Source organism: Antechinus flavipes, chromosome 2, assembly GCF_016432865.1.
Source record: "Antechinus flavipes isolate AdamAnt ecotype Samford, QLD, Australia chromosome 2, AdamAnt_v2, whole genome shotgun sequence".
Classification (NCBI taxonomy): Eukaryota; Metazoa; Chordata; class Mammalia; order Dasyuromorphia; family Dasyuridae; genus Antechinus; species Antechinus flavipes.
In genome coordinates, this window is record NC_067399.1 from 436739834 (window position 1) to 436767409 (window position 27576).

At 37.7% G+C, this 27576-nt stretch overlaps 1 protein-coding gene across 1 annotated transcript in view; it reads left to right on the forward strand.

The window, feature by feature from the left end:
- The first annotated feature begins 20509 nt into the window (after window positions 1–20509).
- FLT4 (fms related receptor tyrosine kinase 4) overlaps window positions 20510–27576 on the forward strand; it is a 115036-nt gene continuing 107969 nt past the window's right edge. The window contains exon 1 of the mRNA XM_051979092.1: window positions 20510–20626. Coding sequence (XP_051835052.1) covers window positions 20563–20626 — 64 coding nt within the window. The 5' untranslated portion in view covers window positions 20510–20562. The remainder of the gene's footprint in view (window positions 20627–27576) is intronic.

A 27576-nucleotide genomic window follows, 5' to 3' on the forward strand; every position in this document is an offset into this window, starting at 1 on the left:
TTATGTAATTTTCTTTAAATTAGTTTTTAAAAAATTATTGCCTATCAATAACTATAAAAGATAATGATTCCTATCTTCTAGTTTGATTGTTGAATGTTTCTTTTTAATATTTTGTTAATTGGTCCACTTGGAATTTATTGTGATATATGTTGTAAATGTTGATCTTTTTGTCAAGATCGATGTTATTATGTGGCTCTCTTCAACAAGGAGATGATCCAAATCAGTTCCAATTCTTCAGTAATGAAGAGAACAAGCTACATCCAGTGAAAGAACTATGGGAAATGAGTGTGGACCACAAAATAGCATTTCCACTTTTTCTGTTATTGTCCGCTTGCATTTTTGTTTTCCTCCTCAGGTTATTTTCACCTTCTTTCTAAATCCAATTTTTCTTGTGCAGCAAGATAACTGTATAAATATATATTGGATTTAACATATTCTTTAACATATTTAACATATATTGAACTATATATTATATAATATATATTATATATAATTATATATATGTATTATGTAATATATATAATTATATATATATTAAATATATATTTAACATATATTGAACAATATATTAACATATATTGAACATAATATTAACATATTAACATATGTTAAATATATTGAACTACCTGTTATCTAGAGAAGGGAGTGGAGGAAAGGAGGGGAAAAGTTGGAACAGAAGGTTTTGCAAGGTTAAGGTCACTATTGAAAAATTACCCATATGTATGTTTTGTAAATAAAAAGCTACAATAAAAAAATTATAATTAAAAAATAAAAATAAATTTAAATTTTTTTTAAAGATTGATGTCATTATGTGGGAGTGCACCAGAACCCCAAACCATGCATTCTTGGGGCTTAAGACTTTAATAAAGTATGTTAGCCTCTGCCTCCAGCAATAATATTTCTTTATAGTTCCATAAAACTAGGTATAAATCTTCTTATTCCAGACCATGATGACATATACTGCCTATATCCTCACTTTCATTTTTTTCCCCTTTCTCATTTTTAAAAGATGTTTGGTTGATGCCTTTTGTTTGTTTATGTCTGAATATATTCTTCCTTCCTTCTCCCAATCAGGAAACCTCTCCTGTAACAAAGCTTTTTTTTTCTTTTGACAAAAGTAGGTTTGTTTATGAGAGAAGATTACAGACAAAATGAAGAGGTATAATAGACACCAAGAGTGGTAAATATGAAATAGAATCAGGAGAGCATTTAGTTAGCAAGGAAAGGAGTTTAACAATTAACAATGAAAAGGACAAATTCCCTAGTGAACGTGAGGTGGGAAAATGTCCTTAACTGACAAGCTAAATACATAGAGTTTAGCACCCTAAAAGAATTAATTATAAGGAGAAGAAAGACACTATGAGGCACTGAAGAGGGGTAGGGTAAGAAGAAAGGGATCATGAAGCATACAGGTGAGGGGAAGAAGAAAAACACCATGAGAGAATGCTGTGGCAGGCTAATTCAAAAGGGATTCAGCCTGTAACAAAGATTTTTAAAGAAAAAAGGAACAGTTCAATAAAAATAAGCAATACATCAAGAATAAATATTAGTATACATAATAGTCCACACTCTGTCTGCAATGAAAGAAAGAAAAAGTCCTGAAGTACAAACTCCTCATTTAACATTTGAGGAAACTGAGGCCCAGGGAGGTTAAGTACTTGCCCAAGATCACGCAGATAATGAACATCAGTAGTATATTTTTGCTTTTTCTTTGCATTCCTAGAACTTAGCACAATATTCAGCACATAATCAGTACTTAATAAATGGTAGTTTATTGAATGATTAATTGTGGTGTTCATTTCAGGTCCTCTAACTTGAGAGCCAGAATTCTTTCTCCTGTTTCATTCTGCCTCTTCACTTATTATGCCATAATTTGCCTATTTCCCAGAAAATGGGCATTTATTTGGTTTCCAGATCTTTGCCACAGCAAAAGCAATTTTTATTTTGGTATAGATGAAGTCTTTCTTCTGTCTTTGTCTCTGTAGTATATGACTAGATGTAAGCTGGTTTGGTCAAATCTGAACACTTTGTCCATTTTTAAATCATAATTCCAAATTGCTTTCCAGAATAGTTGGATCAACTTGCAACTCCACCAAGAATATATTATTCTTTGTCACTTTTAAGTCATCACTCTTCCTCTCACAATCCATTGACTCACATTCCCACCATATATTCTTTTGCCTTGTGACTCACATCCCTAATCTCTTCATTAGGTTGGTCACTATGACCACAGGGCTCTGTCTATCCTCCTTTTTCTGCAAACCAAGCTTTGTCACGAGTGCCCAGGCACCAGATCTCACATTATCACACCACAAACAATCACTTAAACTAAAGGAGAATTTTTATGTTCTTAAATAAGCCCACAATCTGCAGTTATAGCTAACAGCTGCAGGAAACAATGTGCCCATATGGTCTTTCCCCTACAGCTGTCTGTTTTTCAACTTGGGAATCCCCAGAGTAAAGTCAGGAATGGAGTAGAACCAGCAAACTATACACTTTTGATTTCTGGGAAAATTCTTGAATCCATTATTTAAATGATGGTTTAGTAGTAGATGTTCACAAGGAAATCATGATCACAAAAAACCCAGCAAAACTTCATCAAAAACAGGTTATGACAGATTCATGGATATTATGATATAATTAATATCATGTGATATTATATATGATATAATATAATATAGCTATTAGAGCCGCAGAACAAGGGAATGCAATGGACTTAGTTAACCAAGATTGACAAGATAGGGACATACGGATAATGATAATATAATTAAAGAAATTTAAAACTGGTTGAATATCTGAGGTATCTGAAAGAAATGAGAGTCAATTTAGAAAGAAAACTTCAGTACAGTTCCTGTGGAATTGGTCCCTAGTCTTAATCTGTTAAACATTTTTATGAATATGTGGCATTTTTATTAGACTTGCAGATGGTTCAAAACTGAGAGGAATAGTTAATATGATAAAGTCAAGAACATTTTATATCAACAGCCTGAATCTAATAAAATAAAATTTAATAGAGAACAATATAAAAATGTATGCTTAAAATAACCATAATTAACTTTTCAAGTACTTGATGGAAGAGGTATAGTTAGACAAGGTTGTTTGTCTTTCATTCTCGAAGAGGACCATGATATCAGGAAGGTGATGCCATGACAATTGGATTTAAGTGAGGGAGAACTGTGCAAAGTCACCAGCCTTACTGGTGGTAAGTCCTCTCGAGTCATCTGGGTCCAGTGGCAATATATAGATCAAGACAGCTGGAGATGGAGGTGAGATGGATCTAGACAATAGTTTATAAGAGAAAGACCTGGGGGTTTTGGTGGACAAGAAGTCTGATCTTAGTCAATAATGTGACAACAACCCCCAAAATTGTCATCTTAGGCAGCATTAAGAGAAGTATAGTCTTTAGAATATAGGAGGTAATATCCTGCCTTCTTCTAATTTTGTCAGACCACATCTTATAATATTTTATTCTATTCTGGGCACTGTGTTTTGGGAAGGATGCTGATCAGCTAAAGACTATCAAAGGAGGGCAACCAAGATGAAGAATGTTCTTGAAGATCATTTGAAAGATGATGTTAGAAAGGGATGTTTAGCCTAAAGAAGAGAAGACTTGAGGAATGCATGGTTGTCATCTTCAAGTATTTGAAAAACTAATATACAGAAGAGGGATTAGACTTGTTCTTCTTGGCCCCAGAGAACACAGAACTAGGAGCAATTAGTTGAAGAGACAGAATTAAATTAAATGTAATTGAAAAATTTGCAAAATTGAATCCAAAAAATGGAATGGGATATATCTGGAAGTGATGAGTTCCCTGTCACAAGAGATATTTAAATGAAAAAAATGAATGACTAATTATCAAAGATATTATAGAAGGGATTCTTGGCCAGAAATAAGACTAAATGGATTCTGAGATCTCTTCTAAACTTAAGATTCAAATTAGAGTAATACCCTGACTTATAAGTTAGGGCCAACTGAATAGTTCTTCAATACAGAGCAAGCATTCTAAGGACTAAAAGGTAGAATCCTGTGATTATGCCATCATGCTGAGAAAAATTAATCATAAATTTCATTCAGAACACTGATGTGGGATTTGAACTCAGGAGGCAATTCCTATTTTGTGTCTGGAACAAATATAATCAAAATATAATCATGTGCACTGAGTAATATATACAGAAGTACTCACCCCAAATTCTTTTATTGCTTCTCCACCCCAATTTGTAAGTTGTTTATTTCTCTGCATAGAAGCTGTAATGATTCAGAGAAGGTCTGTAATCCTAAGTGATACAGAGCACCACCCTTTGGAGGAGAGGCATAATAGAGTACATTGGAGTATTCTAGCTCTGAAATTAAAATACTCAACTTCAATTGCCATTTCTGACAGTACTTCTGTAACTCTGGGCAAGTCACCTAATCCCTCTAAGTCTCAGTTTACGCATTGGTGAAACAAAGGCATTGATGGTCTCTGAGATCCCTTTCATCTCTAAATCTATGAATCTGTTGTCCTATTAATATGCCACTGAGTATATTGGAGCTGAGAATCCTGAACTTATTGTGGATGCATGACTGAAGTCCCACATGTTCATGAACAGAATCCTTTTGCTTTTACTTATAAATTCTTCTATTAGGCCTTTAGTGGTGAATGATACAGTGACTTCTTTTATGCAAATGCCCAAATTTAAGGATAATCAACCAAACTGACATACAGCTAGATTCTAAGGTTATGATGTGATTTGGCTCTCTCCAGACCTTCTGACTCTCTTCCTGATGAAAATATTCTTGATGTACAGATTTAAGGTGTATAGAAGGAAATTAAGATTTTCATAATATCAGTATGATATGTGTAATGAACATACTAATAATCTAGATTTTTCAGAGCCGCCATTTCCCCAACAGATTCTAACTTGGAAGTCAAAGTCTTAAAATGCAGCTTGAAATAATCAATCAATTCTTGACAACACCCTTTTGTGTGTGTTAAGTGAAGTGAATTAAAAATTGCAGAACCTGTTTCTGTCACAGAACTCTGGTCTATCCCCCACCAAATAATGACCCCCAGGAACTGAAACAATCACTTGAGAACTGTTCCCACAAGAATGGAGAATACCTATGTTGCCCTATACTCGTGGGCTTGCCATGGGAAACCACTCAGACCTTGAAAATGATTGTATTGTAATCTATCTTCCCTCTTCCCATCCTTTATGATATTGTATAAAATCTCTGCCTTTGCTGCAACATGTGGGGTCTTCTGCCCAGGAAAACTTCCAGTTTGCAGACTGCATTCCTCACTCTGAAAATGATTAATTAAACCACTCTTTGATCTCTAAAAAACTGTCTCCTGCTCTGCTTTGGGCAGCTCCAATTACATCAGAAATCAATACAGTAAAATTCTGTGATTAAAGGTTTCCAAGTTATCTATCCTGCACTATACAGTGTAACTATTCCATCTTCTCTCTCCCACATCCACTTTTATAATATAGTATGAGTATACATCAACTCTTCTTAGAGGTCCATGTCAAGTTCACAGAATTTGTCTGCCTCATCAGCTGCCCTTGATGCTGGTGCATGATCAGCAAGGGTCTTCATGATATTCTATTTCTTTATGCTCATCAAAAGTACTTGTCAGCCTTGGTGTCAAGAGGCTTCTCTGGCACATATTGTGTGGGTGACCCTGGGTAAGTCTTTTAACTTCTCATTGTGCTCAGGAAACTCTAAGAGTATAATTTGCATTGGTAGAAGTTTCCTCCTATTCCAATGACATCACTAGTCCAGTCAAAAAGCAAAATGCAACATAAGCCCTATCAAACACTTTGGTCAGCTTTTCATGGAAACCTTTCAAATATCTATCCATTTAGCTACAACTTCTTTATGTCCTTTGTTTTTCTTTATAATCTGACTGAAATAACTCTATTCCTCCAGTAGGATAGCAGCTCACTGGGTACTTAGAAAAGATTGCATGGTCAAACCACCTGTACTTAAAAACTAATGTTTAGACTAATCTGAGCATACGCTGCCCCTTTCCTGCTATTCCACCACCATCATTTCAACTTTCCAGGAGCCAAAAACAAAACAATTCCATAAAACCAGACAATGGAAACAATGGGAATTGCTTATGAAGGCTGAGACTTTGAATTTGGAAATCACAGGAAATCCTCAGCTCAAATCTCACCTTCTGCAGGAAGGCTTTTCTCTATGTTCCCTACCCCCAGCCCTGCTGCTAGAGCCTTCTCCTCTAAGAATACCTTCCATCTATATTGTGTGTGTATCTAGTTATTTACATGTTGTCGTCCCCTTTAGAATGTGAACTCTTTGAAGTCAGGGACTGTTTTTGCCTAGCACTTTATATGCCAGCACTTAACTTTTATCTGGCACATAGTAGTTGCTTAGTAAGTGCTTGTTGCCTCACTAACTTTCTATGGGTAAATCTCTGGTCCTTCAAAATGGAAGGTTTTGACAAGATGACCTCCAAGGTCTTTCCAGCTCTAAATCTACTAGTCCTATAATCTTATAATTCACTCAAACCCAGTTTGTTTCATCTCTAGAGTGTCAGCACCCTGGCCAGGGGCAATGGGAAGGCTGAGAACTCTGAGCCTAGCATTTCTAAGGAATCAGGCTGAGGAACTGAGATGCCTTTCTCCTTCATGTTGGGTGTACAGTGTGGTTAATTTAGGCAGTGGTGAGTTTAAGGAGGCCACTATTGTAGAAGTCTGCCTCTGAAAGGTGAATCTGATCCAGGGGAATTTCTAGAGACCAAGAAAAGAATGCACAACTACATTATTAGGCTCCATGGGAGATTTCCCTATAGTGGGCATGTCACTATATATCTTCCACAGTAGGTTGACACCTTGGAATGCAACTAGAGGAGCTATATATCTATTTTGTTTCTCTCTCCCACAAAGTGTCCTGGATGTTCTGGCTATGCTTGGCATCCACTATTGCCTGTGGGTTAGTCTTCCAGTATTAGTGAGCCTGTAATTTAAGAACTTCCTGAAACTGCCTGGTGCTATATATTTAAATATATCATTTGTCTGAGGTTATGTCCCACTAATTATGGTTGTGTTTTGAAAATTTTTAGTCAGTGCTAATGTTCTGCCCCTCAGCATAGAATTTATAGACCAATGCAGAGTTCTCATGCTAATAACTCCAAATGAACCCTATTTATACCAATAAATATGCATATGGACACACCTTAAGAACCATTCATAGGATTTATTTCTATGATTTTTCATATTAGATAATATTCAAGTCTTATGGCCACTAGATGTGATAGCATGAGACATCATCATCACCCCAAGATCTCACTAGTGCTAGTCTTTTGTGGTCACTGATTATGATGAATTATACTATATATTAGACATACAAAGACAAAATTGAAATAATCTCTGCCCTCAAGAAGTTTACTTTTCACTTGGGGGAAACAATATGTATACAAATACTGAATAGAGACTGTACCCGTGACTCCATCTGATTAAGAATGGTCAAAAATTAGGAAAGGAACAATGAGAGATGAAGGAAGCTAAACAGGATTAAAATATGATTGAGATATGTTTAACAAAATAAATAAAAATTCCACACAACATAGAATTATGTTAATTTAATGTTAAATGTGTTGAATATGTTAATTTAAAATATGTTAAATTGTTACATACAAATATGTAAAAACATAGAAATATGTTAATTTCCAAGTCAATATGTGGGCAACTAGGTAGCAAAATGGATAAAGTGATGAGCTTGAAGTCAGGAAGACACATCTTTCTAAGTTCAAATCTGACCTCAGACACTGACCAGCTGTGTGACCATGGGAAAATCATTAACCCTGTTTGCCTCAGTTTCCTCATCTATAATGAACTACAGAAGGATGCAACAAATCATTTCAGTATTTTTGCCAAGAAAACTCCAAATGGGTTCACAAGGAGTCGAACATAACTAAAATAACTCAACAAGAAAAAAAAATCAGAAGGATATCGTACTATTTGAGTTTAGTGGAAAGAGCATTAGATACAGGGTAATTTTACAGGACTGATGTCAAAACATGCCTCTCATGTCTTGAAAAAGAGGTGGTACTATAGGTACAAAATAAGATATGCATTTTCCAATATGACCAAAGTATTCTGGGGTTTTCTTTTAGGTTTGGGTTTGTTTGAGATTTTTTTTTTGCTTGACTATGACTGTTACAAGATTGAGTTCTATTGAAGGGGTCTTATCACTGGAAAGTAAGAGTGACAGATATGCATAAGTATCTATATATGTATATATATATATATATATATATAATGTATATGTAGGCATAAATGAAACATAACTTTGAGAAAATACTTTAATCTCTCCAAGCTTCAGTTTGTTAACTTGTAAAATGAGGATAATCATACTTATACTGCTCATTTTTAATAGTTGTTATGAGGAAAAACAATGAGCCAGCCAGGCACTTTGCTAAGTGCTGTGGGTAGAAAGAAAAGCAAAAAAATTTTGCTCTCAATGAACTTACATTCTAATGGAAAAGACAAATATGAATATAACTAAGTACAGACAAAATATACAAAGTGATTTGGTGTGGGGTTAGCAGCTGAAAAAGTTGAGAAAGGCCTCTTACAAGTGAGACTTGAGCTGATTCTTGAAGGAAGCCAGGAATCAGAGTTTAGAAGGAAGAACATTGCTGGTATGAGGGATAGCCATTTCAAAGGCACAGAGATGGGAGATGGAATCTTATTTGTGAAGGACAGCAAATTAGACAATGTAGCTGGGTGTCAATTGTGTAGAGTTGAATAAAATATAAAACAATTGGAAAGGTATGAGTGGTGAGGGTTATGAAAAGTTTCAAGGAGACAGCTTGGTGAAAAAAATGGGAGGTTTGGAATCAGGAAGACTTGAATTCAAATTCCTTCTCAGATACTTATTAGCTGTGTGATCCTGAACAAATTACTTAGTCTCTGTTTGCCTCAGTTTCCTCAACTATGAAATAGGAATAATAATAACACCTACCTCCCAGAGTTGTTGTGAGGGTCAAGTGAGATAACACTGTAAATTACTTAACACAATCTCTAATAAATGGTAATTGCTTATTAAATGTTTATTTTCTCCTATAAATGCCAAACAGAGCAGTTTATTTTTTATCTTAAAGGCAATAGGGAGTCAATAGGCTTAACTTAGAAGAAAGGGGTGACATGGCCAAACCTGAGCTTTAGGGAAATCACTTAAGTAGCTACATAAGAAGGATTCCTTGGAGTGGAGAAAAACTTGAGAGAGAGAGATCAGTTACAAGTCTATTGTGAAAATAGAGAGGTAGATCAATGGAACAGCCTGGATAAGAAAGAATCAGAAATAATGAAACTCAATATAACAATATTTGATAAACTAGAAAATATAAATAATTTAGGAAGAAACTTCTAGTTGATAAAAAAAAATTCTTGAAAACCTAAAAAGAAATCTGACAGAAATCAAACTTAGATAAACAACTTACAACATATGCCACAAATTCAAAATAAAAACATGACCTTAATATTAAATATCACATTATTAAAAAATTAGAAAACAAACATTTTATTTTGCAGATATAGATAGGAGATATATTCCTGACAAAATAAGGAAAAGAGACAATTATAAAAAAGAAAAAAGAAAATTTTGATTACATGAAACTGAAAAGCTTCAGCACAAGAAAAACAATGCATCTGGATAAGAAAGGAAGTGATATGATGGGGAGAATTTGTATCAAATTGATGTATGTGTAATCAAAAACCATTTTCCAATGGATAAAATGGTCAAAAAATGAACAAACCTTTCTCAAAAGAAGAAATGCAAACTATTAACAGCCATATTTAAGAATTCTCCAAATAATTAATAACTGGAGAAATGTATATCAAAACAGCCTGGAGCTTTTGCCTTACACTATAAAAACTGGAAAAGACAAAATATGGGAAGTAAATATTAGAATCATTGTGGAGAAACAGTTGTATTGTTAGTGGAGTTGTGAATCCATTAAGCAAGTTTAGAAAGAAAATTAAAATTGTGCAAATAAAATGACTAAAATGGTCATACCCTTTGACCCAGAGATTCCAGTAGTAGACTTATACTTAAAGAGGTACTTCAGCTGCAAATCTCACTCTGTGACTAACTTCATTCACTTTTTCTATCATAGTGATTTTCTTATTGTCATATTTGTCTCTTCCATTATAATATAAATTCATTCAGTATAGGTTTTTTGCTTTTTTTTCTATCCACAACACTTTCCTAATAACAAATATTAAAGTGAGCAGTGTAAATGATTATCCTCATTTTACAGGTTAACAAAGTGAAACTTGGAGAAGTGAAAGTAGCTTTCTCATTTTATTTATGCCTATATATACCATAGATAGATAGATATACACATCTATCTATATCACTCTTATTTTTCAGTGACAGCAAAGAATTAGAAAGAAATCAGATACCCATAAATTGAAGAATGGCTAAACAAATAATGGCACATGAATGTAATGGTATGACTGTGTCCTACAAGAAATGATAAAAAAAAGATGAATACAAAAAAGCATGGAAAGATGTATATGAACTTATACAGAATGAAGTAAGCAGAGCCAAAAAACAGTATACATAGTGACTACAATGTAAATGGAAAGAACTACTTAAAGTGAATGGTGCAAAATTATAGAGTAAGTATGACTCTAAAGAAGACTTAAGATATTCTAATCCCATTGTAGAGGAAGGGTGTCCTTGAGAGTGGTAAATTGCATATGTTTTCAGACTTTGAAGATATATTGATGATTTTTTTCTAGCTTCTTTTTATTTCTTTGTCTTTGAAAATATTATTTGCTATATGGAATGACAATCTGGGACCAGAAGGTAAAAGGCTATTAGGGAGATTTTGATAATGTAAAGAGAGAGAAACAGGAAAGGGAGAGAGACAGACACAGACACAGAGAGAGACGGAGATAGAGATAATGAGACAGAGAAAGAGACAAAGACAGAGACTGAGATAGAGAGACAGACAGACACACATAGAAAGATCAATAAGGATTATTTTTTAAATAAAACATTTATTGCAATCATCCAGGCAAGAGGTGACAAGGGTCTGAATTAGAAAATTTGGCAGCAGATTGGATATGTGGGATAAGATAGAATAAAGAATGGAGGACAACTCCAAAGTTCCAAGCCAGAGTAGACAGCAGGATGGCAATGCCCTCAACAGTAATAGAGAAGTAATAGGGAAGTTTAAAAAATGTCTGGTTGGGGGAAAAACAATTTTTAAAAATTTGTTTTGAATGCCTGTTGAGGCAGTTGGTGATGCAAGACTATGACTCAGGAGAGACACTAGAACTTGGTTACGTAGAAATGGAAATCATAGATGATTCTATGTAGAGATGAAAACTGAACCCACTAAAGCTAGTGACATCACCAAGAAGGATAGCAGAGGAGCCAGGATAGTGCCTTGTTAAACACCAATGATTAGCAGATATACCATAGATAAGGAAACAAAATAGCTAAATAAGGAGTAATTAAACAAATAGTAAGAGAATACAGAGAGAATGATGTCACTTTGTGGATGCAGCCAGTGTGGAGGTGATGGCCTAAGAAAGAACTGAAAGATGAAGGACAGAGAACTTGTGATGAGGACAAAAAATAGATTAGAGCTGTAAAGGCCAGAGAGATATAGAATGATAATAGATTATGATCCTATAAATACAATTTCAGAATTTATGAAAGCAAAGCACTTGTGAGTGATGATGGCAAAGTTAAGAGAATAACCATCTCTGTAGAAGAGGTGAAGTAGAGGAGTAGGTGATAGGAATTGAGTAGATTGGGAAACTAGAGAGATAAATTGTAGAGATTAAACATATATATATAGAAGTTGCCTAGTATCAGCATAGGAGTTAGGGAAAAGAGGAAGATATTAAATTAGCATTAAGCTCATTGGGGAAGAAAGGAGAGTATCATAGGGACTAGACCTAGATTGGATGATATGTATCTAGTATAATTTCAAAGGAAGATAAGTTCCTAAGTGTAATAGAAGACAGAAAATATGGAAGTGACAATGGTGAATAAGAAGTATTGTTATCCCCTAGCATGTCCGGTAAGTTAGGTGATTATGAGAGAAAGTGTAACTAGTAATGAGTAGGATGATAATAAAGAAGTGTCATCAGGAGGAAGCTAGTCCTTCATTGGTGTCAGAAGATTGATGTAGTGACTGTAGAAGAGATGTAAGCTCAAAGTAAGTTTGCTAATTATGGAGAAGACATCCTTGAAGGTACAGTAGAAGGAGCAGATTTATCTTGAGTGGGACAATTGGGATGGGAGAGTTGAGGTAGATAGAAATAAAAAAGAAGATAAATGGGACGAAAAAAAGAGTTTTACATCTGCAGGTGAGAAATCAAAATCAAAATCAAAAGAGTATAGAGGTGGAAGTATGCTATCCACTGAGGAATGAATCTAGGCAGACTATCAGTGGTTCAAGAGAAATTCTATTGAAAGAGGCATCTCACAAGATTTTTGGAAGTTAAATATGAAGGACTGGTGTAATGGCAGGTGATATTATGTCCAAGGAGGCCCTGGGAGGCCCAACTCAAAATGGAGGAATGAGAGGCTTTGAAAGTCAAGTAGAGTATATTTGATCCTGGAAACAACAATGAGTACTGGAGTTGATTGAATAGAAAAATGACACAGTCAGGTTTGTATTTTAAGATAGCTGAGTGCAGGATATATTGTATTGAGGCAACTAGAGACAAAAAGATCAATGAGCATGTTACTACAATAGTCTAGGTGTGAAAGAATGAGGTCCTGCCCCAGAATGGTAGCAGTGTCAGAGGAAAGAAATAAGTATATGCAAAGAAAATACACAAGAAATACAAGCAGAGTAAAAAAATCAAGAGAATTTGGCAATGGACTGCATGTGGGGAGGTGAGGGAGGAGGTTGAGAAAGAGTTAGGAATTGAGGATGCCATAGGTTATCAGCATGGGTAATTAGTGATATTCTCAACAGTAATAGAGAAGTTAGGAAGATGTGAGGACTTGGGGTAGAGTTAAGAGTGAAGATAATGAGTTCACTTTTAGATATGTTGAATTTAAAATACCTACAGCACATCCAGTTTGAAACATATACTAGAGAGAGATGAAAGATTGGAGATCAAGGGGCAGATCAACAGATCTGAGAATCATCTCCATAGAGATGGCAGTTAAATCCATTTAACATAATGAGACACTAACTGAAATTATATATTGGGAGAAGAGAGCCCAAAACAGAACACTTGGAGAAATTCACTATTAATGGATGTATTCTAAGAAGTAGAGATAAGGGAAGAGCATTCCAGGGATATAGTACATTCAATGAAATGGACTGTTATGCACAAGAACATCAAGTAAAGTAGGAATGAAATATAGAGTACATGAAGAGGAATGTTTAATAAGCCTAGAATGGTAAGCTAGAGTCAAATTGTTGAAGGGCTGAAATGTCAGACAAGAAAATGTCAGACAAGAAATAAAATATTATATCTTAGGCGCAATATGGTACAATGGAAAATGACTTTGGATTTGGAGTGAAGACCTGAGTTCAAATCCTGCTTGTGCCATTAAACCTTGGACCAGCTGGGCCTCAGTTTCCTTACCTGAAATATAAGATAGTTGGTCTATATAGTCTCTTAGTTCCATCCCAGACCAAAATCTATGTTACTAAAATCTAATAGGGAATAATCAGAGTTCTTTGCATAGGAAAGTGATATGATCAGACCTGTACTTTAAGAATATTACTTATTCTTTGTGTATAGAAGATGGAGGAAGAAGACTTGGCCAATGACTGAATATAATTGTGGTAAGGGAGAATGAAAAATCAGAGGAATAATGGGCTTCTTGAGAAGTCAGAACTGCCAGCCACGATCAATTAGCTGCCCGATCAGTCAGACCAGGTCACCAAGGAAGTGAGAAGTTGTGATTGAAGCAGGGTGTCATCCCTTTTCTCAACATTCTTTAAGATAGATTAATAGACAGATTGCTAGAGGCTGGCTAAGGACTATGGACACTGGAGTCCAAGTATTTCCACTATCTCCATGCATCTTATAAGCCAGCTGACCTGGTATCTTATTGGGAATGATGTGCTAGCAATTAGGGAACAAAGACAACTTGTTTGTCTTCCAGAAGCCCAAAACTGTAAAGAAAATTCTCCATATACACTTACACCCCCCACATCATTCCCAATGAGACTGCAAAAAGAATGCAAGAATGTATTTAAACTATTCTGGCCCCAGGTGATGATAGGAGATTAAATGATGTGAGTTCAGGCTGCTCATTCATTCTTCAGAAAGCTCTGATCACATTCTAGCTGTCGTCTCTTTTACTGAAGTAAAAGAAGTTCCAGAATAATAGTGGTATCTGTATTATATCAGCACATTCTATGTGTCTGTCTGAGAGAATGTACATCTTACACCATTATTCAGTAATGTCATGACACTTCTGAAGAGGCCAGAAAAGCTGTTTGTTCAGAGTGGGAATAATACCTCAACTTTCATCCCGGGCCATAGTTGTCTTGTCAAGGCCTCTGGTCACTGATCTACTGGAACTTCAAGGTAAGCTATTGCTCCCTGAGGGTAGCTCTTCCCCACTATGCTCTGTAGCATAGTGGATGGAATGAGGGACTTGGAGTGAAGATATCTTCACTGAGTTCAAATCTTGCCCAAATATTTCCTTTTTTTTTTTTTTGGTTTAATATTCTTTATTTTGCTTCATTATTTCCTGAGCTCCTCTCTTTGTCTTTTTTATTTTGCATTCACTTTTCAATTTATTTTTAATACACATTGCTTATGAATCATGTTGGGAGAAAAAAATCAGAACAAAAGGGAAAAGCCATGGGAGAAAGAGGAAAAACAGAAAAAAGAACATAGCATGTGTTGATTTACATTCAATCTCTATATTCTTTTTCTGTATACAGATGGCATTTTCCATCCAAAGTCTATATGCAGATGGCATTTTCCATTCAAAGTCTATTGCTTTGGACCATTGAACAACTGAAAAGAACCAAGTCTTTCATAGTTGATTATTGCACATTCTTGGTATTATTGTATACAATGTATTCCTGGTTCTGCTTGCTTCACTCAGCATCAATTCGTGTAAATCTTTCCAGGCTTTTCTATAATCAGGTTGTTTTTATAGAACAATAATATTTCATTATCTTTATGTACTTCATGTATCTTCAATCAACTTATTCAGTCATTCCCCAATTGATGAGCATCTATTCATTTTCCATTTGCTTACCCAACTATTTACAAGCATTTTTATTGGGCAAATCATTTAACATTTCTTAACCCTATTTTCCTCATCTGTAAAATGGAAAAATAATGGTACTTATCTTATGAGGTTGTTGTGAGTATTAAATAAGATTATATATGAATATACTTACTTATAACATATATGGGGTAGCCACCTCTCAACCTGCTTACTGACTCATCACCATTTTCATTTTTACTACTCCAAGTTCCAATTTAATGCAGGGCAATGTTTCAGTATTTACTTATTATATCTAACAAATTGGATAAACATTTTTACCCATAAATAGGTTGTTTAGTTCTCGCTAAGTGGCTTGATCAAGGTCACACAGTAAGTTAGTGGCAAAGCAAGGCTAAAAACCAGGTCTTTTGACTCTTAAGCCACACTTTTATTCTCCTGTGATGGATGATGAAGATGGGAAGGAAGAAGAGGAGGAATCATGATGCAATTACAACCATGTTCCTGTCAATCAATAAATGAATCCTTTGCCTAATTAATCTCCTGCTTAGGAATTATAAATTACTCAAACATTATATGGTATGGGATGTGAGTTGGGGGGGTGGTAAAAGGGTAAGGTTAATAGTTGCTTTTTATTTACAAGTTATATGCATGGGTAATTTTACAGCATTGACAATTTGCAAACTTTTTGTTCTGATTTTTCCCCTCCTTCCCCTCATCCCCTCCCCCAGATGGCAGGTTGACCAATACATGTTAAATATGTTAAAGTATAAATTAAATACAATATAAGTATACATGTCCAAACAGTTATTTTGCTGTACAAAAAAAAAAATCGGATTTTGAAGGTTAATAGTTTCTTGAAAGGGAGTGGTATTCTAACTTCGGAATGAAATCCAGGAAAATAAAGCATTTCTGAGCCTTTTCCCTTGTATTTGTTCCCCCAATCTGGGACAGTGGCCTGCTCTCCTAGTGGAAATGACAGAGGGAAATCCAAGATCTTAGTCCGAGTTCCCCTTTCTCCCAGTAGATGGCAGCTCTAAGGAGATACTTGGTCCATCCTGCGGGTACAATGGTATGGATTTGTCTCCTTCTCTCACTCCCAAGGCCATCTATACCCATACTCTACCAACTTGCTAACACAGAGTTAAACCAGAAATGTAGATAGGTAACATCTTTGGGAGAGCCACCTATCCTCCACTCCTCCCTCTCCCACCATCTTTCCATTCCTATGCTCATATTATTGCAGCTCTTCCCCAGCTAAAGCCTCAGGGTCCTGGGCAATCAGAGAAGAGACTCAACAGTTTCTTTTCACCCAACCCTCAAATACTGTTCCTCTTCTTTTTTATCTCTTTCTCTGTATGCTTATATCTGCCTATTTCCTTTCTATATATATTTAGCTATCTTCTTTTTTCCCCCTCTTTTCCTCGCTGAGTATTTCTTCTCTTGTCTTTTTTTAATTGTGTTTTTTGTCTTCCTCCCTCTCTCCCTTTCTGCCTTTGTCTCCCTCTCTCTTCTATATTTAGCATTGTCTCTTTGTTTTCTTTCTGCTCAGAATCTTCCCTCTCCTTTCTCCACCAACTCCAGCTATTTCTCTGGCTGCTGTTCATTGCTCTTAGTGAGGAGAGGTAGAGGGAAGGAGGCCAGGCTGCAGAGGTCAATGGGGGCTTCCTACAGGAATCTCCCCCTCCACTCAGCCCAAGGACAGAGGGAAGGAAGAGAGGGCTGGGCTTTCTTTTTGGGTAACAACAATAAATGGGTTTATTTTTCTGTCATTCCCTCCCCCACTGTTGTCTGGCCATCTCCCTTAGGCAAGCTGACCTTGATCAAGATAGACCTAGGGTTAAAGAGGGCAGCTGAGCATAAACAGGCATCCCTTCCAGGTATAAAAAGAGTTCTTTTCTCTCTGGCACCTCAGATCTGCTCCTCTTTCTGACTCCAATATTTTTCTCTGTAACACAAGTATTTAGTCCACCTCCAAAGTTCATAACCCTTGAAGGTTATTTTTCATGTCTGAGTTTTATTAATGATTTAATAACATCCATGTTACAAACTTTTTTTTGTAATTCCTTTATATATATTTTCACAAATATCATGTTGTCCAAGAAAAATCAGATCCAAAAGGAAAACAAAATAAGAAAGAAAACAAAATGCAAGCAAACAACAAGAAGAGTGAAAATATTATGTTGTGGTCCACATTCAGCTTCCACTGTCCTCTCTCTAGGTGCAGATGGCTTTCTTCATCACAAGACCCTCGGAACTGGTCTGAATCACCACACTGTTGACAACAGCTATGCCCATCAGAATTGATCATCATATAATGTTGCTATTGTTGTATATAATGATCTCCTGGTTCTGTTTATTTCACTTAGTATCATTTCATTAAAGTCTCTCCAGACCTCTCTGAAATCATCCTGATGATCATTTCTTATAGAACAATAATATTCCAAACATTCACATATCATAATTTGCTCAGCCATTCTCCAACTGATGGGTATCCACTCAGTTTCCAGTTTTTTGCCACTACAAAAAGGGCTGCCATAAATATTTTTGCACATGTGGTTCTCCTTCCCTCCTTTATGATCTCTTTAGGATACAAACCCAGTAGAAACACTATTGGATCAAAGAGTATGCAGTTTGATAACCTTTTGGGCATAGTTCCAAATTACTCTCCAGAAAGCTTGAATCAGTTCACAGCTCCACCAACAATGTATTAGTGTCCCAGTTTTCCCACATCCCCTCCAACATTTGTCATAATCTTTCTCAAAGGTTATTTTTAAAATTTCCTTCTTCCTCATTTTTCACAACCAATGTTACCAGGACCTATTGATTCTATATCTGTAATTGCTTTTGAATCCTGACCTCTATTCCCACTGCCACCTACCACCTACCTAAAAGTTACCCTTCTTCATATGCTACCAGACTAATTTTTCTTAAACATAAACTTGGTCACATTACTCCTCTGCAAGACCTTTGGATGACTCCCTATTGTCCAGTCAACAGAATTCAAATCCCTTTACCTGGCATTAAATGCCCTTCACAATCTTGGTCCACCTATTTTTCCTGTTTCATCTCATATTATTTCCTGAGATTAATTCCAGTTTCCAACCTAAGTAGACTGCCAACCTCCAAATCATTTTTCCTACTCTAAAATTTTACTCCTATTTTACTTCTGCCTGGAATGCCTTTTCTTCCCTCCAAGAATCCCCCCACTTCACTACAAGCTCAATTCAAAGGCAACTTCCTCCAGTAAATCTTCCCTGATTCCACCTATCAGTATGAACCTGTCTTTCAACCATATCACATAACATTTTTACACTCTAATGTACTTCTCATGTAACTGCTTTATAGTAAACTACATCTATTATTCCCCAATAAAATATAAGTTCCATGAAGGCAGGAATTAAGTCTTATCAAAATTATCTGTCTCTCTTAATTGCTAGAACAGGACTCTGTGCACAGTAATTGCTTAATAAATATTTGTTGAATTACACTGAGAAAACAGAGGCACACCAATCCCAGAATACTTTCTGGAGTGAAGGTGAAACGGAAGGAAGGAAAAGGAAACTAGAAAGATGATGAGTTCCTTGGAAAGTGAGAGCCCCCACCAGGCTTGAATTTGGGTGGGAAAGTCAAAGCTGCCCCTCTCCGGGGGACACTGGGCTAAACTTATATTCCAGGCATAATGCTCAGAACAATGGGGACCCAATATCCAGAGCAAGATTCAGCCGCTCTAGTATGCAGTGTGCAGGACACCCAACTCTGTGGTCCCTTCCTCAGAATCTCACAGCTTTCATTGTTCAAATCTGCGCAGGTCCCTTATTCCAGCCTCCTTTTCACCTTCCTAACTAGATTCTAGTAAGGTGAGATAGGGCTCTTTCTGTTTCCTCCCATCTCTACCACTCCTGGCAATGAGTATAATGATTTTCATATAATTGATGTTCAGGGAGGAGAAAAGAAGAAAATTAAGCATTTTTATATCACCTACTATGTACCAGACATTGTGTTAAATTGTTTGGTTTTTTGTGGGTTTTTTTTTTTTACAGATGTCATCTCATTTAACACTCACAACAGCGTGGGAGATTGGAATTATTATTAATATTTCCACTTTACAGTTGAAGAAAACTGAGGCAGAGATTAAGTAACTTGCCTGCAAGATTACATAGGTAGAAATTGTTTGGGGCTGCATTTAACTCAGATCTTCTGACTTGAGGCCGGTGCTATATCCACTATCCACTAGTTGCTTCAACTTTCTTCAGTGGCCGAAGGCCATTAAATAGGGGTTCCATACTCCTCTATTGGGGCAGAGTCCTAGAGAATAAAGAGCTGTTACCAGCCCTATCTCCCCAAGCTAGGAATCCCTGTGGCATAAATCAGCCGAGTAGTGGTGGCCAATGGCTGAGAGTGGGATGGGGAAAGGTAGGGATTCTCCCCACCACCAATCCAGAATTTCCTTTCCTTGGACAGAATCAACACTGCAAGAAGTCGTTCCTAGTCTCTGCTCCCTTCCAAGTCATTGCAGCGAAAAAGTTTCCATCTTTACACATCCCAATTCTACTATGCTATTGTCCCTGGGAGGGATCACACTTTAGTCTTAACAGCTGCTTATTTAAACTAGAATTATCACAAGAGCTTTGATTCTCAGAGGTAAGAATATGTGCAAGAAGCTTCTACTTTAACGATTCCAGTGGTGGGGAGCTTATCACCCACAGAAGCAGCCCATTGTGGGACAGCTCTGATTGAAAGGAAGTTTTTCGTCATTGAACTGAAATCTGCCACTTTGCAACTCTCTTCCCTTTGCTCCTCGATCTGTCCTCTAAGACAAGAACGATCTCATCGCTCTTCCACATGACAATCCTTTAAGTACCTGGAGGAAAGAGAATCATCCCACCTAGATATTTTCTTCTCTAGATTAAACATCCCCAAATCCTTCTACTTCTAATAAAATGAACGCCGATCCTGCTGCCATCCTGGCTGCCCTAGCGGATCAGCTTCTATTTATCCACGTCTTTCCTAAAGTTGACAGCAATCATCAAGCCTAGCAACCCCCTTCCCTCGTATGGACAGGTACTATGGCTATGTGGGCTCCGCGCCCTTGCACACTATCCGTCTCCCCGCAACTCGGACCGGGCTGAATTCAGGGGCAGTCCCGGCCTGGTCGGGTCCGGAGCCAAACTCCCTCCGCCCTTTGCCCCTCCTGGCGGGAGTTCCCCACCCCGCCCCCCTCCTCCCGGACCCGGCCCCGCCCTCGGCCCCGCCCCGTGGCGGGCAAGCACGTAGAGGAGAGGAGTGGACTGGACGGGACTGGACGGCGGTGCAGTGCAGCCAGCGGCGGCGCCGCACACCCAGCCTCGCCGAGCTGACGGCCGCTGGAAATGAAGAGAGGGGGCGTCTGGAGCCGGAGCCTGTGGCTGATTATCGGTGTCCTGTGGGAGGCAGGTGAGGAGTCGTCACGGGACGGGCCGCAGCGCGGCTGGGAATAAACGAGGCGGGACTGAACTGGACGGGACTAGATGGGACGGACTGGACGGGCTGCTCGGTTCCACTTCCAGCTTGAGCCACAGACTCTGAGCGCCTTCTCTCTAGTCTTGTCTCATGGCCCGGACCTTTCGGTCGTCCCCCTTCTCCTCCCCTCCACTCCTTGCTTGTGCCAGGCATAGTGCCCGGAGGTGCACTGCTGCTGACACCTCGAACCCGGCCCAGATCCGTGCGTTCGGGCCCTCCCTGCACCCCCTCATCTCTGCCGCCCCCCATCCTGAATGGCTTTTGGGAGAGTTGCCCCTGCCCTGGCTCCGTTTTATTCTGTGGTGGGCCGAAAACCCATGCCCAGTCATCCGCCAGAGGGCGCCCTGGGAGGGGAAGCAGTCACTGCCCACCATCGGTGCCCCCGACTGGCTGAGATAGGACTGCCCTCGCGTCCTCCGCTGGGCTTCTGATTTCCAGTTAGATCCTTTTGTGGCGGCGGAGCCTCGATGGCGGCGGAGCCTCGATGGCGCCTGAACCCCGAAGGCTCCGGAGCAGGGCAGCGGGCATGGTGTGTGGGTTCAGGCTTTTATGCAGAGGAAAGAGGGTGCAGAGGGAGGCAGTGCGAGCTCAGAGGAGAGGAAGAAGACTCTGCTCGCTACAATGACCAGGGAAGGCTCCCCCAGTCGGTATTTCTTCAGCTGGACTTGGATGGCTGAATATTTCTTGGATGTGTTGAGGGTAGAAGAAAGGGCATTGTGGAGGGTGATAGCATGAGGGACAGTTTGGGGAATGCTTCAATAAGACCAGAACTCCAATCCAGGAGTTCTGTGTTGAGCCTAGAAAGATGGAGCACTTCCACTTCATGGAAGCTAGAATGTAAGAACGGACTTTTTGAGACTATCAGATCCAGCTATTTCATTGTACAGAGGAGGAACCTGAAACCCAATAAAATGCCAGGCTAAGGAGTTCGGATTCACCCTCTGGACAAAAAAAGTTTTTGAAGATTTTTGAGAAGAGTGACATAGTCAGATATGTACATCAGGAAGATTGTAGTTAGTATATAGACCACGATAATTAAAGATGAGAGCCTTTTAGGCTTTTGTAACAAATCAGGGGAAAGATGAGAACCTGAAAGGTAGAGGGAGAACATGGAAAGGGAAAGAAAGAAAAGATTTAAGAGATATTACTGGAGGGGCATTAACAGATGCTACTGAATTGTTCTTTATTTCCTTTGTAAGCACAGTTTCTAGATAATCAGGAGGTACCATAGACAGAGAATCAGCAAAACATTTAACAAATCTTTTAAGCTTTTCTTGTAGACTGGATGGAGGAATATGGACTGGATGGTTAGATGAATTTGGAATAGTTGAAAAACCAGACTCAACTATTAAAGGATAGATGTCAGTGTGAAGTGCCACAAGACCCTGTCTTTAGCTGTATTCTGTTCACTATTGTTATCAGTGATTTTGGTGAAGGCAAAGGGCTATACAGCCAGAGAGATAAAAGGACCTTAGAAATTATCTGGTACAATCTCATGAATTTATAGATGAGGAAAGCATAGCAGATTGTCTCAGGTGTTTATGTTTCAACACTGCATATGGCATGAAACTGGGAAAGATAAGCACAATAACAGACAGAATCAAGATCTAAGATCTTTATAGTTCAGAACAAAGGGCCCAATCTAGTAAAATGGAATTTAGTAGGGGTTAATTTCAAATATTACCCTCAGAATAAAAATCTACAAATGCAGAACTGGAGAGATATGCCTAAATAACCATTAATATGAAAAACGTTTGGATTTAGAATACATTGTAATACAGAAGAATGATCACCATAACAAATGTTACTATTTTAACAGATTATTTATTATAACAGATTACCACTCTGACCAGTCTAGAATTGGAGGAGAAGAGCTTAGTTTGAGAATTGAAAGGTAGCTTTGAGGCCATTTAGTCTGATTCCTTAATTTTATAGATGAAGAAACTGAGATAGCTAAATTAAGTCACTTGCCTAAGACCACCCAGCTAGTGAGAGAAAGAGTTTCAATTGAATCCAGGTCCTCTGATTCCAAATCCAGCACACATTATATTGTGCCATGCTGCCTCAGATGTCATCTAGGTACTTCCATGATCAATACTACCCCTCCCCAGTCCTAGTCATGCTAAAGTTCTTTTATTCTTTTGTAGCTACTATGCCACACTTAGGTTGCTTATTATCTTTCACCATCTCTGCATGACAGAGTCAACTCCTTTTCTGAACATACATATCCCTTCCTCCCTCCCTGATAGAATCGTCTACAAGTTCTACTATTCCTTTACTTCACAGTGGTGTGGTACGGACCTTGACTTCTCAAAGCTATGCCCTTAAAATGTAAACTTTGACATGATAGAAGGAGTTCTGTCTTGGGGACAAACTATATTTGCAGTTCTAAAACCAACTTCTTAAAGGATAGTGCAGTTCTTTATGAATGGATGATGAATGCTTTGGCCATGATCACCAATACAATGTGGCAGCCATCTAGGCCAGAACTCAAGGGAGAAATGAGGCCTGGCCAATGACCTGAACAGAAGAGATAACTGACCTGATGGCAGTTGATGGGATCACAAAGGAAGAGAGGTTAGAGAGAACAGGGCTAAAAATGAAGCCTTGGGGATACCTCCACTTCAAGAATAGGAAGAGGAAAAGGAAACAGGGAGGATAAACCTTGCTTCCTGCCATTCCACATTGAAATCAAAGGTTGCTTGGTAGTCAGGGACAATAACTGTGTATTATCTAAAAAGGATTGCCCAGTAGTTTCATGCACCAGTAATTGAAATATAGAAGGATTAGGGAAGCTCAGGAAAGCATTTTGTTTTGATGCCAATGTTTATTAGGTAGGGATATTAAAGCACATATAAGGAACTCAGGAGAAAAAGGACAGACTGCTATAGGAGGGTGAGATTTAGACTAGGGTTTGGGGTAGTGGGGAAAATAAAGGGATAGATATTCCAGAGAACCAATAGGCATTAAATTAAGATGGTTGAAAAGTAGTTGTAGACCAGGATATGTAGGGTATGTGTGTGTGAGAGAGAGAGAGAGAGAGAGAGGGTGAGGGATGAGGTAAGAAGGAGGAGAGAGAGAGAAAAGGCTTTTGAGTTTGGGGGAGGGGCCTGGAAACAGACAATAACTGAGATTATTGGTAATTGGTGGAGAGAATATCATAGTCTGATCAAGTATTCAGAGCCTATCCCCTCTCAAGGAAGAGCTGAAGGTATAAAGGTCCACTTCTTTTTCGCTTTGCAGGAAGAGGAAAGATTCCCATGTCAGAACCTAGCTTTTCATTCTGAGAAGTAATACTTGTATCTTGTGCTTTTCATGAGCACTATTCCTCTAGAAGTGGCCCCAGGATTCTATAAATGAGTAAGGTAGATAGTTCTAAGGAGGGGAGATATCATATGTATGTATGTGTGTGTGTGTGTGTGTGTGTGTGTGTGTGTGTGTGTGTGTGTATAAAAGAAAAAATAGGTAACTGGGAGAAGGGAAAAGATACTAGCAACAAGAGGCAAGAGAATCCAGGAAGGCCTTGTATAAAATGTGGCATTTGAACTCAACTTTGAAGGAAAACAGGGATGCTATGAAACAGAGATGAAGAGTGAGTATATTCCAGACATGGATGGCAACCAATGCAAAAATGAGAAAGAATGTCCTATTTGAGGAATAGCAAGAAATCTAGACTTTCTTTTGTATCCTTAGTATTTAGCAATATAGTAAGCCTGACACATAGTATAAATACAGTAAATGACTGCCTGACCACAGGGTAAGGGAAGAGAAGTAATATGTAACATAATTAGAAAAGTTGGTTGAAACCAGGTGGTAAAGGGCTTCAATCCTAACGGCAATAAGAAGCCATTGGAGTTTATTGAGGAGTGGGGTGATTTTTTCCACATGTGTGCTTTGAGAAAATCATTTTGGCAGTTTCATGCACGATGAATTGGGAGTAGCACAAGATTTGAGCAAGGAGACCAAACAGGAGACTTTTGGAATAGTCTAGGAAAGAGATGATGAACAGCTGAATTAGAGTGTAACTTTATAAATAGAAAGGAGACAGATTTTGAGATATGTTAGGAGAAAAAACCCCTAAAGACAGAAAAACCAGGACCAAGAGAATAGAATCCAGGATCAAAAAGTGGAAACATGTCAGAGAATGAAATTTTAGCCTTATCTGTAGGGATATGGAAGGAAAGTGAGACATCATTCTAGTCAAACTTGGAATGGGTATGACTAGGGCAGAGAAGTTCCTGAGATAGCCAGAAACATCTAGAAGGTTTCCTTCATTTTTGCACCAGTCATTTCTCCAAAATCTCTTTGTATGGTTACTGGTAAATATAAACTTTTAGTGAGTAGAGAAGGGAATTAGGACAGGGGAGAGGAATAAGGGAATAGCAGAATTTTTTCCAAACACTTTATATGAGAAATATTATGGCATAGTGGAACAAAACTGAATTTGGAGTGAAATGAGCAGAATTTTATGAACCTGAACAGACCATTTGAGCCCTCTGTAAAATGGAGAATTTTTTTTTAAATGGAGAATTTGAAAACAGTCTGCCTTAGAGTAAGGAACATTGAGTTTAAGTATTGCCTCTGACAAGTACCCTTCCCCATTAAAGAGATTAGGGAGTACAATAGCCCCCCAATATGGAAAATCCAAGTAAAATGTCTTGGCCCTCTCTTCTATATGAGAGATGAAGTCTGAATTTTTTCTTTTTCTTTTTCCTTTTCTTTTATGGGACGTTTCCTGTACCTTATTGTAAAAATTTGGATTGATATTATATACTACTATACATATATTTTAGACAATTCTGTGTCTCTAAATTTTTTTCTGTGTTGGCTGCAACTTTTGCAGAACTTCCCAAAAATTCATTTAATTTGTTATGCCAGTGTTCAATATATTCAAACCACAATGGGGAAAGTCAGGATGTAGAAGGGATAATTGGACTGATTGTGTGATCACCTGCAAGCTAATTAACATCTCATTTCCCCCAGACAGCTCTCTAGGACTATGAAGTGCTTAGAAGGTAGAGGAAGTTCCTCTTTGGGAGCTCCCAACACCCATGAAATCACTAGAGCCAGCACTTTAGGTCTCATCAGATTTTCAGTGTGAGCATTTATAACTAAAAATTGGCTGAGGCTACACATCAGGATTTGCTTTATTGTTTTGTTGATTGTCATGCAAATTAAATTTTAAAGTGTGTCATGGATACTTTTTTAGAGAATAGATTGTTAAACATTTACTAGTACATCCACAGATTCATAGGGTCAGTAAAAAAAAAATTTAAGAGAGTAATGATGTTTGTAAAGTAGGTACTTCATACGTGTTTGTTGAATTCAGAGCTCTTTAGAAATATGAACCATTGTTATTCCCAAAGCCATATACATCTTGATGCCTAAGTTTCCATGCCCAGATTTTCTATTCTCAGTTACTCTTACAGAAATCAACTTCCTATTTCTCTCAAGGCTTTTGGGTAGTAGAGATCAAAGGATCATCAATTTAGAGGTAAGCAGAGGGATTGGAGGAATGGATCTTAAAGATCTTGTAGTCCAGCCCTTTCATTTTATAGATTAGGAAACTGATAGGAGGAGCTAGGAAATTCTTAAAAGACAAGAGGACATGCCCTTGTAGCAGAATCAGGGAAAATGGATGCCAGGACAGATGGAATAAATATGTCCCCTGTTCCTTGATCTTTCTCCCTTCTCTTATTCTAGAGTTTCCAACCCCCTTTCAGGCCCATTTCTTTTTCTCAGTTTCAGCACTGGTATGTATGAAACCTAATTGCATGAAGATGTTTATCCCCCTGAATGTGGATCACAGCATAGTATTTCCACCTTTTTGGTTGTTGTTTGCTACTTGTTTTTTCCTTTCTCACGTTTTTCCCTTTTTATCTGATTTTCTTGTGCATCACAATAATTGTGGAAATATATTTAGAAGAATTGCAAATGTTTAACCTATATTTGATTGATTATTTGCTGTCTGGGGGAAAGGGTAAATATGGAGAGAGGGAGAAAAAAATTTGGAATACAAGGTTTTGCAAGGGTGAATGTTGAAAACTATCTGCATGTACTTTGGGAAAAAAAAGAGCTACTGTTATAGGATTTAAAAAAAAAAAAGATGTTTAGTCCCCATCAAACTAAGATTACTCTAATCTCCTTCCACTAAAATGTCTTAAGAGTGATACTTTTACCATCATATCTCTGCTAGGTTTTTGTAACAACAGACCCTGTAAGGACTTGATTGTGTTCTTACCCTTTGGTACAGTGTGGCCTGAGCTGGCATCATAGAATCATATATTTAGAGCTCAAAGGAATTATAGAAACCATCTAATTCCACCCTCTTGTTTTATAGAGGAGTGTATTAACCCCCGAAAGGATGACTTATTTAAAGTCATGTGGGTGTCAAAAGAATTTTAACCCAGGGCCTCTGACTTCAGAGAAAGGAGTTTTCAGATGGAGAAGCCATCAGTCAAGTCATTTTATGTCATTTATTGGTGTCCTAACTTTCCCAGTAGTCTAAACTTTAGGGAAGGGGGTGAAAAGTTAGGGTGTGAGTCTTGTAGAATCTGTTTTCCCTAAAACTTAACCTAGCTGAGCACTGGTAAAACTGAGACCTTAGGGCAGTTAGATAGGACTCAGAATTAAGGAGAACAAAAGAGGAAAGAATTAAATTTCTTTTTGTGCTGTCCATTTGTGGGGAAAAAGTTTGCTGAGGGAATTAATAGTGCAAACTAGATTGTAAGGGACATATTTAACTTACTTTCATATATTTTAAGAAAAATCCTGAAAAATGGGATGCAAGGTACAAAGCATTTCCTCTCAGGAGTCTGTACTTGTAGGTAAGCTCAGGATTACAAATAAAAGTACCAAAATGAGTATTAAGGAAACAGAGTTCT